Below are 17,725 nucleotides of genomic sequence, written 5' to 3' on the forward strand. Positions count from 1 at the left end.
TTTGTTCAACGCTTAGGCATCAAGCGCTATACAAATGTAATACAAATAAAAATGCATAAGGCTGTGGCAATCCCGCGGCAACTCGTCGCTGGTGAATCATAACACACATTTTGACTAAAGAGCTGCAACCACGTCATTGGACTCAAACTTTGAGGATATAACCGCTGTAGAAATGTTTGGATCCAGGTGAGACAGCGCCTGCCCTCCCACCTTCATGTGTACATTGCTTTGGACTTGTTGACAAAGCTGCTCCAAGATCCCGGCTTGCAGAAACCGAATTCTGGGCCCCCCCAGTGATTGTGCCACAGTATTAAGGCGGATCTTCTATGCCTAGGAGCCCGCCATGCCTTGGAGCACGCCGCCTAGCCAGATCAGCTGCACCAATTCTAAATGTGAATCATGGCTGGAGACTATTGTGGGGCTTTTCATTGCTTATGCAGGAGTCTGCAACCGGAAGCTCTCCAGATGTTACAGACTTCGACTCCCATGATCCCTCACCATGAACTTTTCTAGCTAGGGCTAATGGGAGTTATAGTCCAAAACATGTGCAGTCAAAGAAAGTGCTGGGCTGTGTGTTCAATGCAATTGAGCATGTGTGAGAAACTCAGGTGCTTGTATTTGAAAAACACCATATTGTCCCCATGGTTTTCAGAATTTACTGTTCTATTCGGATCTCTTATTATCAATAGTTTTGCTAATTCATAACTGGGCAATATTTTTATACGATTAAAAGAATATATATTAATTATAACATGTTAAGAGCCTTCTAGTGATAGCATCTAAGTGCAATGTTGTGTCCTGAGCCTGCCCATCTGTGTTGTACCAAGTGCAGCCTGCATGTTCAGCCTTGCTACCAAACGTTGACACAGGTTTAGTTGTAAACCCTTGTTTGACTCAATACGAAGGGCTGTGCATGCGGAGGCTTCTGGGAGCTTAATGAAACACTTGTGTACAGGCGCGTTATAAATCCAAAATCATATCATAATGAGGGCTTCCTTTGGGACTTACACCCAAACTCTTGGTTTTACACATGTGTATGTGCCAGCCTCCTTGTGAATTATTTCACAGAGCTCACTTAATGGTAACATGTCAATGCTCACGTGCAGGTAGAGTGACAACAGTACATATAAATGCAGTCCATAAACAAACCACACAGTCACAGTTTGCAGTAAAACCATCAAAACTTTTTTTATGTACATTTATATATATACATTTACATAGAAAGCAACGCAGAACATGTCTCATCATTTGCCTTTGTCATTTAATACAAGAACAAGCAATAAAATAGAAACTTTTCTTTTAAAAATCCTCATTAAACATGCTTAAAACATGAAACACCAGGATGCAGAGCCAGGCCAGAATCATGGCCGCGGCGCATTTCCAGAACCAGAGAATGGCTTGGCACATAGGCAGAGGGGGAGCCTGGGGACTCCACTGATGGTCCAGCATGACCCACCCACCCCGCCCCCCCAAGTTGGTCCAGTTTGAATGAAGCTAAATTTGGACATGGAAAGCACTTGCAATGGGAATAAACCTGAATGGCGGGCTCTTAGAGGTCCAACTTTGGGCAACGATGGGCAGAGCCTCACCTATACCACTGGTTTCTCTAAATTCTTTGAGCTTCATTCCAGCCGACCAAAGACTGGGAAACAAAAGTCCTTAAATTTGTCGGGGCCAGCGGCACATGCACCATCGCACCCTCAACACTTCCTGACCACGCAAGGGTTCTTCCACGGTACATGCATCGACTGAAGGACCGCCTACTGCACAGAGGCTGGCACCACCACAGAATGCATCAAAGTTACACAAGGCCGTATCTGCGGGACGCACATGATTGACTTGATGAAGCGTCCAAAAAATTGACTGAAACGTGTTCTAGGAAATGAAATGTGTGAGATGGACGGACATCTGTACTACTGAGCGATGCATGCACTGGGGCAACAATACAGTTCTATACACTGCATAGCCATAGGGTGCGCTCATTGGACCGCCATGGACAAGTTAACGGTGTGCCGGCCATTTCCAATCACCGCACGTCAGAGCCTCTAGTTTCAGGAATGTACCACACACCAGAGCCCACAGTTACAGCGATATAGACAGGACTGCGTTGCGTGTACTCAGACAGATGTGTGACGTATGTTTAAGGCTTCGCTTATGATTGTATTACACACTCATTCAATAGTGCAATACCTCCCCTACAGATGAAAACTAACCAGGGCTCTTATAGTCAACATCAACACTTTCTTTTAAAGTGTGTTCCCTGTGCCCTCCCTATAAACTTGCCTGATCCATCAAGCTATTGCAGACCAGAGCCTAGACGCATGTGGAGGCTGTGCATTGTACATGTGTGAAATAAAGTACCCCCAAAAGTATACAAGGATGACTAGGAATTCAACAATTTGGTCCCCGACAGTATAGACTTATAAGATTACAGAAACCCAAAGTGACTAGAAATATCCTGGTTATATAGGTTTGGGTGCTTTATTCCTTATAATACATGGTGTCTGGCCCACAACATCTAAAATAGGCACAATGCTACGCCTTTTGTTTTATTTTATTCAGAGCATGCATAGGTATGGTGGTGTTTTCTCCCATTACATCATTCTCTGCCGCTGAAATTTTAAACCGAGCTGCATGCCAGGGAATTAGGGGCCCAGAGAAAGCCCTCTCAGACACCTAGACAGCCGACAAGAGGAAGTTTTGTTCTCACAGCAGGTGTGAGGCCTTGCTTATTGCACCATATCCAGTTCTAACGGCCCCATATTCACAAGGATTAAGAGAGATTAAACATTGTGAAGCGTAGAACTGAAGGTAAAGTGTGACATCAACATAAGATTTGTTAGCAAAAAGATGGCAGGACTCGCGTATGTGTAATCAGGAGGAGAGGATGGGACAATTCAAATACCTCACGGGAGGTGAGCGTGTAGGTTAGCCTACATGTGCTTTCAGAACAATGACTGAAAAAAATCAATATGCCCACGGACGCTCAGATGTTTCACCAAGCGGTTCCTTGCAGAAAGGAACCCCCTGCATCCGACCACAACTGTCCAAGTTGGCCCAGTTTGAATGAAGCTAAATGTGTACATGGAAAGCACTTACAAAGGCAATGGGAATCAACTTGAATGGTGGACGCTTAGAGAGCCAACTTTGGAAAGTGATGGGTAGGGGCTCACCTAGTTCCTCTAAATTCTTTAAGTTTCAGAAGACCACCGTGTAAGAGGACTGCTGGTGCAGACCCAGTTATAGTCTAGGAAAGGGGCAGGTTGAGAAAAAGAACAGTGCTAGAACTGGATAATCCAAGAACTTTAAAAAGAAAGTGAAATGGGTTGGCTGGCTTGGCCTGCAAGTGATCATATTCAGTCAGTTTCTTTGCATTAATAGGTCAATACCTATGACCCTATTGATATCTTTAATCAAGGAAGACTTGTATGAACAGAATAGATTCTAAGGCCTACTCACATCTGATCTAGTCTGTTTCTGTCCTGATGTTATTTCTTTTCCTAGCAGGATTTCACTCCAGGGATTCAGCATCCAATGGTTGGGAAAGAGGAAGGGATGGGGTTTCTGAAACCTGTGGATGCTGATCACCTGGCCCTGAGTGGGCCAAATGGTGTATGGTTCTGTACACATGTGTCCTATAGAAGTCCATGGAAAAACCAACGCTAACAAACAGTAAACATGTAATCAAGCTCTGCTCCCATTTTTCTTAGTGTGGGAAAGTTAGGTGGCAATGACCAGTCTGTACGACATGAGATGAAGTAATTCCAGCTGTTCTGCATGTCACCAGGAAGATGCAAGCCATTAATGAGTCAAAAACTGATGCTACAGGACGAGGCGTGGCAGGTCCTTATTACTTACAGTTGGGGGTACTTTATTCTGTATAATACATGACCCTGTACAATTACTGCCGCCCAACCCTAAAAACCTTGAGTCAAGGTCTCTTCAGCATACCTGGTATTACGCTCCTTCCCCACTCCCCAATTCAGTAGTGTAATGCTCACCGAAAAATACTTTTAGTCATTCCCCCCAAAATCCTGGTCATCATGGACCCTCTCCCAACGTGCTTGGAGTTATTCCAACACCCTCCAAAAATTCCTCTTGTCATTCAGTGTCAAATTCACAGTGTTGTTCGCCTTCCAACTAAGTGACAATTCCTGCTGGTAATAGATGGTTTGATGCCTTCATCCGACAATTCTTTTTTTAAACTTTTTCTGCATAACATTCCTACCACAGTTATAGCGTCTGTGTCAGCCTGCCTGGTCCCACGGACTATATATATATATATATATATATATTGGAAGTAAATATCTGTGTGTGGTTACCGGCGAATCCACACTGTTCCACCTGGAGGGGAGGAGTCCATGGCACTGAACTAGATTAATAAGGAAGAAGAGACAAGCCTTCCGGCTTTTCTTTTTAATGGACTAATTGCAACATTTTCAGTAAGTAAACATGAAAAAAAAAAACCTGTGCAAAATGGGGTTTCCGGTCTACATCCCTAGGCGTAATCATTTCTACCACTTAGGACATTCAAATGTTGCACTGCAGTTATGTGCATTTTCATGAATATAAACGCATGATAACTCTGCATTAGTTTTCAGGAATGGATTAGGCAGCTATTTTAAAAGGTGATAATGTATTGTTGTGCCTTTTGATATTTATATTCTTAGACGAGTTGAGTCCAGGTGTCTTTTTAGTGCAGTTTCCCATTGGCTGAAAGTGCTCCCTTTTACCAGACCAATGGGGCATCAGGAGGTTATTCAGAAGCCAATGCGGCTCGGGTTGAGAAAGTGGCACGTGAAGTCTCAGTCTGGCACGCGACTGAAGTTTTCTTCATTGGACATTCAGGGGGACCGCCTGGCACGTGACTGACGTATCCTCTTATCATTGGACGTCCAGGGGCACTGTCCTGAAAAGTGACCTATTTTTCCTCATGCTCATTGGACGCCAGTGGCACTACCCCGAGTTGTGCCCGACTTTACCTCGCAATCATTGGACGTCCAGGCGAATAGTCCCGACATGTGAGTGACTTTGCCTCGCGACCATTGGACGTCTCCTGACACATGTTCGGTCATGAAGATTGTGGCACTACCCTGAGATGTGACTGACTTTGCCTCATGATCTTTGGATGTCCAAAGGCACTGTCCTGGCATGGGACTGATGTTACCCAATGACCAATGGACATACAGAGGCCATGCCTTGACACGTTTGACTTCGCCCCAGAAATAGCAGCAATTTGGAGGCTCAAACATGTCAGGAATTGGCTGAATTTCCTTAGTTGCCATGGCCCCTCAGTAAAACGCTGGCGGTAGGGCAACAGGCAGCGGGGAGAAGGCGACAAGACTAGCTCAGAAGCGGGGAGTAACCGGCCTCGGCAAAGGCCTGCCCACTGTGGAAGGATACACATCCAATACCAGGCCCACGCTCTATCGCCCTGACTTTAAATGCAAGTGACACAGTAGCCCTTTTTTCAAATGACATATGGAAGAAGTGAGACACCACCGAAACCCCAGCTCTAGGCATGCCACTTAGCCCAGCACCTTTTAATGCTAGCTTCAGACCTGCGCACGCCTGGAGGGCAAGAATAATGTAGCAAGGTTTGCTCACATGTAAACAGGGGTGGCACTGTGAGAAGCCTCTGTCCTTTAAAGGGGTGGGGGGGTGGGGGGAGTTCAAGTGTTCCAAGTACAAGAGGATACAAAAGCAGCTCATCGAAGAAACCAAATTCTGTCCCTTCAATATTCTGCTGGCACACGTGACTCGACGCATGGCGCAAACATAGGCAAGTGGTTAAGGCAAGGGTCTCAACATCAGCGGAGATGGCCCACACAATGGTGGGCACCACATGAATGGCCTCCACAACCAGTAAGCAACTATCGCACAAGGGGAAGGTCTGTGAAATCTTAAGATCAACTCAGATGAGGGTATAATTATGTAGATCAGTGCTAACAGTTTATGTGCTGTGTCCATCAGTCCTTGTGGCCAAACCGGGGCACTGCACCCCATTCTTACTTAGTCTGGAACCCCCTTAAATCTCTGATCCAGTGACTGTTGTGATCTAGATTCCTTCTCCAAAGCACCAATGGAAGAGGCAGCCTGGCCTGCAGGGAGATTACCTCCGGGTGAACGACTGGTCTCGGGCACAGGTTGACCTATGCGACTTGCCCCGAGCCAGGAATGATGACTGCCAGAAAGAATGAACCTTTTTGGTGCTGTTGCTACTGAACGTATGAGTAACAGGTTTCTTTCTGTGTTTAATATCATATTTTAACTCTATTCTCTGATCCTTAGTTTTCGGGGCGGGCTGAAAGGACAGCGATTTTGGCCCAATTTCCTTTCTGAGCCAATCGGGGACAAGTAGTAATTATCGGCAGCTTTTCCTCACACTTGCTCTTCGTAACCCTTATACTACATTGGCTCAACCACTTGCCTGTGTCGCGCCGTGCGTCAATTGCATTAGACCTTCTCAACGCCTACGGTATAATATTTCAATCCAATGTCTGTTTGCCAGCACCAACAGTGGAGATACACAAACACCCTTTGTCTACGCTCCAGAAACAATGAGAAAAACCTGGCTTTTGCAGGGTTGGCAAGCAACCTCCAAAGCGGTCCCAGCCCCGGCATCGCCGCAGCTCCTCTGATCCACGGAAACTGCACAGCTTTGGAGACCTCACAACATGATCATGGCCTTCCTGCACCATACCCCAAGGCAATGTCTGAAAAACCTGAGCCAAAGTGGAAGCAAATGGGCAAAAACTCATTTTAGCGCAACCGACACCGAATTCCATTGAACACCACGCCCTGGTTTTTCTTAACTACCAACCGCTAAGACAATGTTGGCCCAGGATACCATAGATCCACAACACTTTGGTGAAGGGTGCTCTAAATGGTTATCATGTGGGAACTTTCCATTCTGCTACTGGGGGGAGGATTGTATTTCGAAGCACATGCGCAATCTCCAGTTTATGAGATTTCCTAAGAAAATGCCCCCGGGCCAAACCATTGGGCTTAACTTTTTCCTTTGTAACCTTTTAAGCTTCACAGATCACTTTCCTTGTGCCCATACATAAGTGACTCCAAAGGTGGGTGGTTGTTCCGCAGACTAGCCCAGCCTGCCCCTATAAAGCCATGCCAGGGGCAGGGGTCCAAAAACAGGCAGTGTACGAAATAAGGGTGGAAAAAACACCCCCCTCCACCTCCCCACGCCTTTCATGGCTCCTTCTGCGAAAGGAAGCTGAGAACACAGCAGTAATACACCCCTGGAACCTGAATCCGCAATTTAGTACAGAAATAATAAAAAAATCCCTTCCCCCACATCTCAAAACAATCACCGGGTAACAGTATTACAAAGAAATAAAAAACAATGGCTCCTGTGCCATAACCAAGCTCGTTCTTTCCTGCCCTCGCCTCCTGTGACTCTACAAGGGGCCAATGGTTTGGAAGCGGCCTAGTCTTGAAATGACGAGCAATTTTTGTTTACCATTTCATCCACCTGCTCATTTCCATAACCCCATTCCTGCTCGTCTCACCACCTTTCACCCTCCCCCCACTGATATTTTTTGAGTTTTTGGCCTGCCCTCCTTAGAGCTGGGCACAGCGGACAGCGAGCTGGAATCCTCCACCAGCTCTGTGGCCTGGTTCTTTCCGGAGTCGTCAAATGTCAGCAAAGTACACCGGCCCAGACTCAAACCCGATTCGATTGGTGGCAGCGATGGGATCCAAAGACGAGAGAGTTGTTTTCTGTCTTTTCTGGTGATTTTGGTGAGCAGCAGCCGTCGGAGTGAGCACCTGCAAGAAAGCCGCATATTAGCAAAGAGTCTATGAAAAACAGACTTAGCAGGGCAACCCGGAGTAACCGGTTGGTAAACAGCATACACAGATTGGCACGGATCATGGCCGATGATGGAGAAAACAGACAACTGTGCTTAACACGGATTCAAAAACTGTCTAAAATGTTGAAGACTTTCAGGCTTATGTGTGTCCTCTGTAGTGGCATTGTATATTGGTTGCCTCTTTAGGTGGCTGTTGGTGAAAAAAAGGTGATTTGGTAAAGCACACCCTGTGATGTAAGCACCGCAGGATGCATCATTTGCACTCACCACTTGCCATTGGCTAGTGATATTTGATACTTGGCAAGTAGAAGATACTCTGCTGTTTGTATGTATAGAACTGAGGTGGCAAGTGACTTATATGGCTGGCTAGTAGCTAGCAACTTGAATGTTTGCACCCTGTGATAAATCCTATGGAGTCATCGCTAATCCCCAGCCAAAGATCTCCTCCTGTGAGGCCAGGGGACGGTAGTTGTTACCTGATCCTGACTCTGGGGGTGGTATTAGGAGGGAGGATCACATGGGAGGAGATGGCGGTCGGGGAAATGTGATAACCTCATCACGAGGGACACAGTATTCTTCCCTTATAAACGAGGAAGACCCTATAAGTCCTAATTCCTGATGGCTTGTTGTCACTTTACAAATCCCTCAGTGTAAGATACAAAAACCCCTACCTGCAGAACAATTAGCAGAATTTCATTCATACCTCATATACACATAATACTCACTTAACATATCCCGTCTCTGAAGTTTCTGATTTACACTAAGATCCAGGCATTGCACCTTATGTTCAATGGTAGTAGTTATTGGGGTCATTCACATTTGCAACTGACGACATCTATAGAGCTTTCACACGTCACAGTACTTGTCCATGAGTCGCAGTGTTCCTCCCCTATTAATCAACAGATGACTACCCCACTAACCTGGGTATAGTTACATTAGTTGCATAGACATTTGCCAGCGCCCTGAGACAGACGGGTGATGAGTAAGGCTCCCTATTTAAAGCGAGCCATCAACAAAACTTTGATTCACGGCACCTTGGCAGCGTCATAATTCAGGATGCCCATGTGGCATTCCTGAGACACCCACAGTGCATATAGATGCATTAGCCTCAAGCGTCGCGGACGAGTGGCGCGAATGACATCATTACAGTGACATCTTGTTAAAATCAAGCTGAAATGACGGGTCAGCTGGCATATGGTGATGGCGTAGAGAGAATATCTGTCTGTGTGATTTCAGACAGGAGTTTGTCCCAATACGATGTATGGTGGACTTTAATACAATAACATTGCCGTATTACAAACCCCTGAATAGGTGATTAATCTTCTCCAGTTTGTTTGCAGGATAGACAAGGCGCCATCAACAGATGGCTACATAACCCAGCACCTTTTTCAACATAAACTTATCAGAGCCACTGACTCAAGTAAGTGGGGCTCTGATACAACGTTTGAGCTAAGATATTCAAACCCTGTACCTTTATTATTGGGCTGTGTGATACTTCTTTCTAGTGCCGGTCAGTGGGGAAAATTCAACTAGGATCATCCAGTCATTGAACGAAGATAGGATTTTTAATCAGCGTTGAAACATGCTCTGCACACCACTGCCCCACTAGCATCGGCCCCCTTATCGCCTGCTGTACACTTTTGTCTCTATGCCTCATGTAAAATATTTGCTCTGTAAATTATGTATATTGATATACTCTATTATGTATGTACATTTGCCCCGTGCTTAAAATTCTGTACCTTTATGATCTGTGTGCATCTCCACACAAGTTGTGCCCTGATGCCTCCGGGCTTGATGGTGCGCGTTACAAATAAAACAAATACAAAATTGTCATGGAGGGAGGACAGGACAGACATATATCCCAGCCTTCACCAGTGAAGAAGGTAAGAGAGACCTTGCCAATAATAAACAATAGATATATCGTTTTTTTTTTTAAGATTGTGTAAACTGTGTAAACAACAAGGAGCGTAAGAGACGTGCATTTGCCTTGCAGGTGAGGCGGTTGAGGTTTAGCTGGGTCTTTTCGCAACATCTATAGCAACACTAATGTTTGCATTTTTGTTTGAAAGCATAAAAAAGCAGCGACAACACCCAGGTAGACTACTCCTAGTCCACCTTGTTAGCCTTGCGTTGTGGGGATAAGCTAGGTCAAGTTATCGTCCATTGAAGTATTATATATATATATATATATATATATATATATATATATATATATATATATGTCCCCATCCTAATAGGGACTCTCAGGAAAACATATGGAGAAAACAGTGGAATTCATCACAAGCCACTTAAAGATACACACAACCTGCCCCTGATGAATGTTCTGTAAGAATCAGCGGTGTCGAAAGACATTTCGTCGAAAACCAAATGGTCGATTTTTTTTTTATTTATATATATATATTTTTAGGTTTTAGGTTAGGGGAAAAAAAGGGTTTTTTAGAAAAGAAAAAAAAGGGGGTTGGGGACCCCCCCGAAAAAAAAACAAAAGTGAAAATAAAAAAAATAAGAATTTCGACCATTTGGTTTTCGACCAAATGGTTAAGACCAAATGTCCCGTCGACCATTTTTTTTCAACGAAATGTCTGGTAACCCAATCAGCCACAGAGGGCAGAAACCTATATAAGCAGGGTGACGAGAATCATAGTGTGGGATTTGTGTGTAGATGAACAACACTATCAGCAACCAGGTCATAGTGACTGGAGTTCCAATGTTCCAGCCACCCACACAGTGTATCATCATTGTACTAATTGTCCTATTCAATTTTGTACCATCAGATGTTGTATACTGATTCATGTTTTAAATAATTGTTCCTATTGAAGTATAAGGTGGCAATACCACTATATTGATGTATTGTATAATAAAATTGACAAACATTTTTAATGTAAAATTATTTTGATACTTTGAGAGAAGCATTGAAACAAATATAGGCCAACATCAAAGTGTTCTGAGAATTAGTTAGGATACACCGATTTATTATTGTCTGAGAACTTCTTTTGGTTTATTTAATAAAATGAGTTAAGATCCAAAACAACATAGCTTTAAAAGGTCTAAATGTCCTATGGACTGCAATCCCATAAAGACTCAAGCACTGAGACGAGGAAGAAGGAAGTCAATGTGGATTGAAGGAAGCACCAAGCTAAACGTGCAGACTAGTTTTTGCAATGGAAGTCAGCTGCACAGGCTATTGAAACATGGTGAAACCTTCAATTGAGAAGAAGTGGAGAAGAGAGATGCAGAGCGGCCGAAGTGGGAAGCAAAACTGAAGGCAGAAGCATGGAAATGGACCGTGCTGAGGGAGACAGGTGCTTCCAAGCAACCACGTGAGTGCAACTTAACAGAGAGACGGGGGACCGGGAGAAGCACAGCGGATGCCGTGGGAGAACCGCTAAAGAGCTGGCAGTGACAGCGAAGCAGATGGGGAAGCGGTCTTGCTGAACAGCAGCAGTTCTACCAGCAAATGAATGTGGAGCTTGCAAGAGAACTGAATGAGGGTCTGCAAATTGGAAGAAGCCTTCCCAGAATGAAAACATAGCTGCAGCGGAAGGCTACAGGTCGGAAACGTCAGACACCAGCGAGTCTGTCCACAGGTGCTGGGGACTCCAGGGTGTGCCGACAGGCAAATGCACAATTGAAAATGTATTTTGAATACCAACCAAGTAAATTAGAATTTACACAAATCCTCATATGAGGGAAGCCAGTATGGGGAATGTTGGAGTAAATATTATCACCAGCAGATGAACATTAATGAAGTTGAAAGGCAACATCTGTACACGTCTTCTATTAAAAATCAATTCGGGGTATATTGGAACAAGCATTGCCACAAGCAAGTGAATACTAGAGAAGAAGTTAACAGACAGAACTTGAACAAGTCTCCATATGTGAGATGTCAATATGGGGGAAGTTGGAACAAGCAGTATCTAAAGTTAAAGTATAAACAGTGACTAGGTACAACTCTGTTACACTTAGTGAGAAAAGGAACATTGTAGGAAGCCCTGGTGAAAGAAGCACATAGAGCCTTTGGGAGAAAGATACCTTTTAGGAGAGTTTACCAGGGGATCCGCAAGAACCAGGGGGGACACAAGGGGAGGTTCCTGCCAGGTGATCCATATAAAATATATACAAGAAAAAGATATTGTAAAATGATACCTGGCAGGAGAGTACACCAGGGGATCTAAAGAACCACTGAAGGATTCCTGTGAGGGGAGTATACCAGGAAATCCATATAAAAAAGACATTGTAAAAAAGATACCTGGCAGGAGAGTACACCATGGGATCTAAAGAACCACTGAAGGATTCCTGGCAGGGGATTATACCAGGAGATCACTTTAAGAAGTTGTTGCGTAGAAGAGACACTTTTGCCATCGCTGTTTAACGGAGACACTTCTGCTATTCCTCAAGACACTTTTTGCCACCCTTAAGAAAGTATTGTGTGAAAGACATTTATGCTACTCTAAAGGAATCATTTGAAAAGGACACTTTTGCCATCCTGCCTGAAATAATCCTGGGGAAGGGCACCAACCCCTGGATTCAAGGATTGGGTATTGAAATTCCATATTTGGTTTTTACATACGCTGTTAATTCAAAATCAGCGACATTCACCTTACTCTACCCCTTTTATTCTTCTTTTAGTGTGAGGGTCAGATACGTTTTTGGACACGAGGACAGTTTGCATAATTGTGACAAAGAGACACAGACTGATCTTTCGTTTTATTTTTCTAGGCAGGGAAATTCTCTTTAGGACAGGGATAGAAAGGCCTTTATCCAACCCCTTTATTTTAATATAGATGTCTGAGGTTGAAAACATTACAACTTTGAGTCCGCCTCTCATTTCTGACCCCTCACAACCCTGAGCCCACTATCATTGTTGAGGAGTCACAGGCTGTATTATGTCCAACTCTGCGGTCCATATCTGGAGTACCGTGTCCAGTTCTCGAGGACTGTGCCATGTGGCACGTCTTGGAGATCATGCTTGGAATATTGTGTCCAGATCGGTTGTGCCTGGGGGTTATGTTTTGAGAACAATATCAAGATCTGGAGCGCCATCAGTCCATACTTCCGAAGTCTGGAGGTCACATCTAAGCTACTGTGAGATGTCACTTCTGCTCGCTCCAACCATACAAGCACAGCACTTTATTTTAGATAATTGGCTCTTTGAAGCGAATCACTTCACTAGGGCTCCTGGTGGGTTGGTAAGTGTTAAAGCAATGTGTGGGAACCTTCTTAAGCCCTCTTTTTTTAGCTTCTATGGGTTTAGAGAGGACGGATGGAAAGCTTGCTCTTCTTAAAACTATTAAATGCAGACGGAGTAGCGTGTAGTCATGACGTCATGCACCACGGATTTCTTTTCATAAAAGCCCAAGCAGAACCTTGATGCCAATGCAGACAGCTAATTTCTTGGACCTTTGTATCCTTTTTGTATTCGTGCCGCTTTTCAATTTTTGCAGACGCAAAATGTCTGTACATTTATTGTTTCCAGTAACACAAGGTCCTCGCTACAAGTTGGGTGGGAAGGGTAGATTAGGCAGTATTGTGCCGCACACCGCCACTGTTACCGTCCATCCAGTTCAGGGTTGGGCGAGATACCTCCGATAGTATTCCCAGGGACCATCATTGGTCTTTCAGGTGATGTTTGGCTCTTCTTACCTTCAGCCCAGAAGTACCAGGATCAGGATATGAAGGTAAGTGTGCTGGGAATGTGTAGATGGCAGAATATGGTTTCCTCTTTTTTCAACTTATTTACAATTTGAGGTGCAGAGACAACATGGTTGATCAGAATCCCACAATGCTCTGGTCAAGCCCGGAAGTCGTGTTTGGAGCTTGGCTCTCCAGGTTCTCAAACCATATCTAGATGCTGAGTTAAGTCACTTAAGGGTTCATGGTTTATTAACTGCTCATATAATTTGAGATAGAAGTGTGGGGGTGGTCTTGGGGTTTGATCTTGCGGTTATCCCCTGGCACCAGAAGCAACCCACGGCACAAGCTATGTTCACATAATTTAAGATAAAAGTGTGGCCGGTCTTGGGGGTTGATCTTACTGTGGTAATTCCCTTGGCACCAGATGCGACCCATGGCATGGGCTATGTTCACATAATTTGAGATACAAGTGTGGGGGGGGGGCGGTCTTGGGATTTGATCTCACGGTTGCTATCCCCCCGGCACCAGAAGCGACCCATGGCACGGGATAAGTTTACATAATTTGAAATACAAGTGTGGACGGTCTTGGGGTTTGATCTTACCATAGTTATCTCCTTGGCACCAGAAGCGACCCATGGCACAGGCTATGTTCACAATTTGAAAAACAAGAGTGGGCGGTCTTGGGGTTTGATATTACTATGGTAATCCCCTTGGCACCAGATGCGACCCATGCCAAGGGCTATGTTCACCTAATTTGAGATACAAGTGTGGAGTCGGTCTTGGGGGTTTGATCTTACCATGGTTGTCCCCTTAGCACCAGAAGCAAACCATGGCACGGCTATGTTCACATAGTTTGAGATACAAGTGGACGGTTTTGGGGTTTGATTTTACCGTGGTTATCTACTTGGCACCAGATGCGACGCATGGCAAGGGCTATGTTCACCTAATTAGAGATACAAAAGTAGGGGCGGTCTTGGGGTTTGATCTTACCGTTGTTATCCCCTGGCACCAGAAGTGACCCATGGCACGGGCTTGTGGGTGTGGTCTGTCCTGGTCCTTCCTGGCTGGTTCCGAGCTGCAACTTGCGCATGTGGCGCACCACGGCTGTTGCATTAAAGGCTTGCTGTGAAAAGAAACACTGAGTCAGTGCTATTCATCGGTGCAAAACAGGCTATGCCACAGTTGCCAGTAAAATGGCTAGTGGTCAGTACTGAATACTTGATCCTGAGACGGATACACCACCAGCACCAGCTACCATGGTGCGTCTAGTTTCACCTATGGGAACCAGGCCTCCCATAGGTGAAACTAGATTCACTGTGGTAGACAGATCTCGTATAGCTTTGGCAATACGTGCATCTCCATTGAATTTGGAAAGCAAGCAAGCTTCTCCGATACTGTGCAAGCTTCACTGTGTCCTCCTGGCCAGTATCATTTTGATACTTACATTTGTCAATAAAAAAAATAAAAAATCAGTCGAATGGAACAATTATTTTTTAAATATTTTTTTTATTTATTGAGCGGAGACATAGCTTAAAGAGGCAACGGAGCACTTTATAATCATAGAGGGAAGAACACGGTGGAAGAAGCAGAGAAACATGGGGCGGGGAGCTAATGACAGGGTAGGAGAAGTCGGGCAATTTGTCAGCAAGAGATCTATAAGAAACCAGGGGGGAAACAGTGGGAAGCAGATCACCCAATCTAACGTAGGGTGGGGAATGGAGGGTCTGTGGGCCTAGGTGGTAGGGAGGAGTCAGTCCTTGAAGAAGAGGGTCTTGGCTCTTTGCTGAAATGCAGAAATGAGGGGGTAAGTCTGCTGTTAATGGGGAGGAGGTTCTAGGGTCTTGCGAGAAGACGTTCTTCTGGTTTTTCCATTCCTGCACCAGCGGAGTTTAAATGCCACATGCACATGTCTTTAATTCTGGTGGATCGTCGGCCTCTGGAGATGTGGAGTTTCTCAGTTAGGTAACAGAGACTTCAGAGTGACAGCCTTGTAGATGATGCAACAGGATTGGACAGGGATAGGCTTGCAGCGGGAGCCAGTGCAGTTTGATGAAGGTCGGGGTGATGTGGTCAGATTTGTAGACTCCTTTAATGTGTCCTGCCTGCTGGAGCAGGCAGGACACATTGCAGGGGTGCCAGGGTAGTCACAGAAAGGCTCTCCAAAAGGGCATTGACACCATCCATGTGGGAGAGGATCAAGCCTTGCAAAGCAGCTCTAGCTCGTTTTCTGGGATGAAGGGTTTGATTTTACGCAGGAGAGAAAGTGAATACCAAGCTATTGTGTCTTCCGTGCTATGTTCTGTTAGGAGAGGTGGCTGTCGAGGCCGACCCTAAAGGACTTGGCACAGGTGGCCAGCTGAGTTATCAAGCCCTCGAGGCGCAAAAGAGCCATGTCTAGATGACAGGGTGTTCGGTGTTGTTGGTCAGGAGTAGGAATTCAGTCTTGGAAGGGTTCAGCTTCAGGTAAGCACTGGACATCCACGACTGGATCAATGAGAGGCAGGCCTTGAGCCTGTGGGTGTCTTCAATGGAGGATATAATGTGGGAGAGCTACGGGTCATCTGCATATTGGTGGATGTGGATGTTGTGTGGCTTCCAAGCGGTAAAGATTGAAGATCACTGGGGAGAAGATGGATCCTTGCGGGACTCCACAGATGATTGGTAAAGTTGGTGATCTGGAAGAATCGATTTGTACGAACTTCTGGCAATTAGCAAATTGTCAGTGAGTGTCTGGTGGTCTACTGTGTCAAAAGCTGCTGAGAGGTCAAGGAGAGCCAGGAGGCAACTTTGGCCATCATCAAGGATTTTAAGGCCATCATCAAGGATTTTAAGGCCATTGTCTATCACCTTGATTGTAGCCGTTTCTCTGCTGCATCTGGGTCTGAAGCCAGATTAGTAGTACAGGAGAAGGATGTTGGCTTCAATGTGTTGGAGGAGTTGTGTGGCTACTTCTTTCTCAAGTATCTTACCTAGGAAGGGCAGATGGGTGAAGAAGCAGTAGTTGCAGAGGCAGTCAGGGATCAGTTTTCATTTCTTGAGAAGTGAGAGTATGTGTCCAGTCTTGAAGGTTATGGAAAAAGGTACCTTTTTGTTAGAGAGCTGTTAAGGATTGTCAGGTAAGGGAGGAGTGCTTCAGACGGGAGTGTCTGGAGTACGGAGACAGAGAGGATGTTGGCTGTGTTCAATGTGCCCTTGAGGGATGCCAAGGTTGCAGTGAGGTGATCCATAGGGAGTTTCATGAAAGTTGTCGAGGTGGTTGTAGTTTTTCAAGATGGGATGTGTAGCGTGCTGTCAGTTGTAGCATTGGTGTTTATGTAATGGTGGCTCATGCTGATCTTGATAAAGAAAGTTGATGGTGGTGGATTTTCTGATGGAGTGCGGTACAGGTGGGTCGGGCAGATGGTTGATATATTGCTGTGCGGTACAGGTGGGTCGGGCAGATGGTTGATGTATTGCTAGGAGGTTTTGAGGAGGGCTCTGCTTTCATTGTCGGCCTTGGCTATGGTGTCTGGTAGTACTTGGCCCTGGCAGTGGTGATCAATCGTCTGCGTGTGGCAGATTACTACAAAATAATTTATTTCATTGTAATAATGTAGCACCGTTTCTGCTGGGTAATGTGGGAGAACTGGATCCTTCCTTGACCCAGCACAGCCCATCTCTTATCACTAACCTGCCGATGACTATTATGGTCTGACTGAATTGTTTAACCCCCTTTCCTACCTCCTAACTACCTAGTTCACTGAGATTTTACTGCAGAAATAATTGTGATGTACAATTACAATCACAAGCTACTCTGCGGGTGGCAGTGCCTCGTTTCAGGCTAGCACAAAAAGGTGGCCGTGCCTTTTCGGTTGCCACAAAGCCGCCAAAGCGTGGAATTACCTGCCTCTTTCCTTGTGAGAGATCATCGACCACTTTGCTTTTCGTCGGAAACTGAAAACTCTGCTTTTCTAGAAACAGTAATTCTGAAATACCACCTCATCTTTCCAGATCCATGCCGCCTTTGGGCAAACGTGCGCTCATATAAATACAGTTAACATAACATAACACATATTGCATGAAGAAATGTTGAAATACCTTTTACAGTGCACATTGTAAAAATTAAAAATACCTGTATTCCGGGGGGAGGGGCTTTAGGACACCCAATCCCCCTACCTCTCCTACTCTAAACTCTCCTCGTCTCCCTCCCCGTTATCCCAATTTTAACCTAAATTGCTTTTTTTTTACACCTAAATTCCACCTTTATCATTACAATTTCT

At 45.1% G+C, this 17,725-nt stretch overlaps 1 protein-coding gene across 1 annotated transcript in view; it reads right to left on the bottom strand.

Annotated features, from left to right (window-relative positions):
* Positions 1–1,162: 1,162 nt before the first annotated feature.
* Positions 1,163–17,725, bottom strand: part of CAMK1 (calcium/calmodulin dependent protein kinase I) — a 483,807-nt gene continuing 467,244 nt past the window's right edge. Inside the window, exons 11-12 of the mRNA XM_069643253.1 lie at positions 14,457–14,589; positions 1,163–7,788 (exon numbers count right to left, since the gene is read on the bottom strand). Coding sequence (XP_069499354.1) covers positions 7,685–7,788; positions 14,457–14,589 — 237 coding nt within the window. The 3' untranslated portion in view covers positions 1,163–7,684. The remainder of the gene's footprint in view (positions 7,789–14,456; positions 14,590–17,725) is intronic.

This window comes from Ambystoma mexicanum, chromosome 2p, assembly GCF_040938575.1.
Source record: "Ambystoma mexicanum isolate Mex_15411 chromosome 2p, UKY_AmexF1_1, whole genome shotgun sequence".
Lineage (NCBI taxonomy): Eukaryota > Metazoa > Chordata > Amphibia > Caudata > Ambystomatidae > Ambystoma > Ambystoma mexicanum.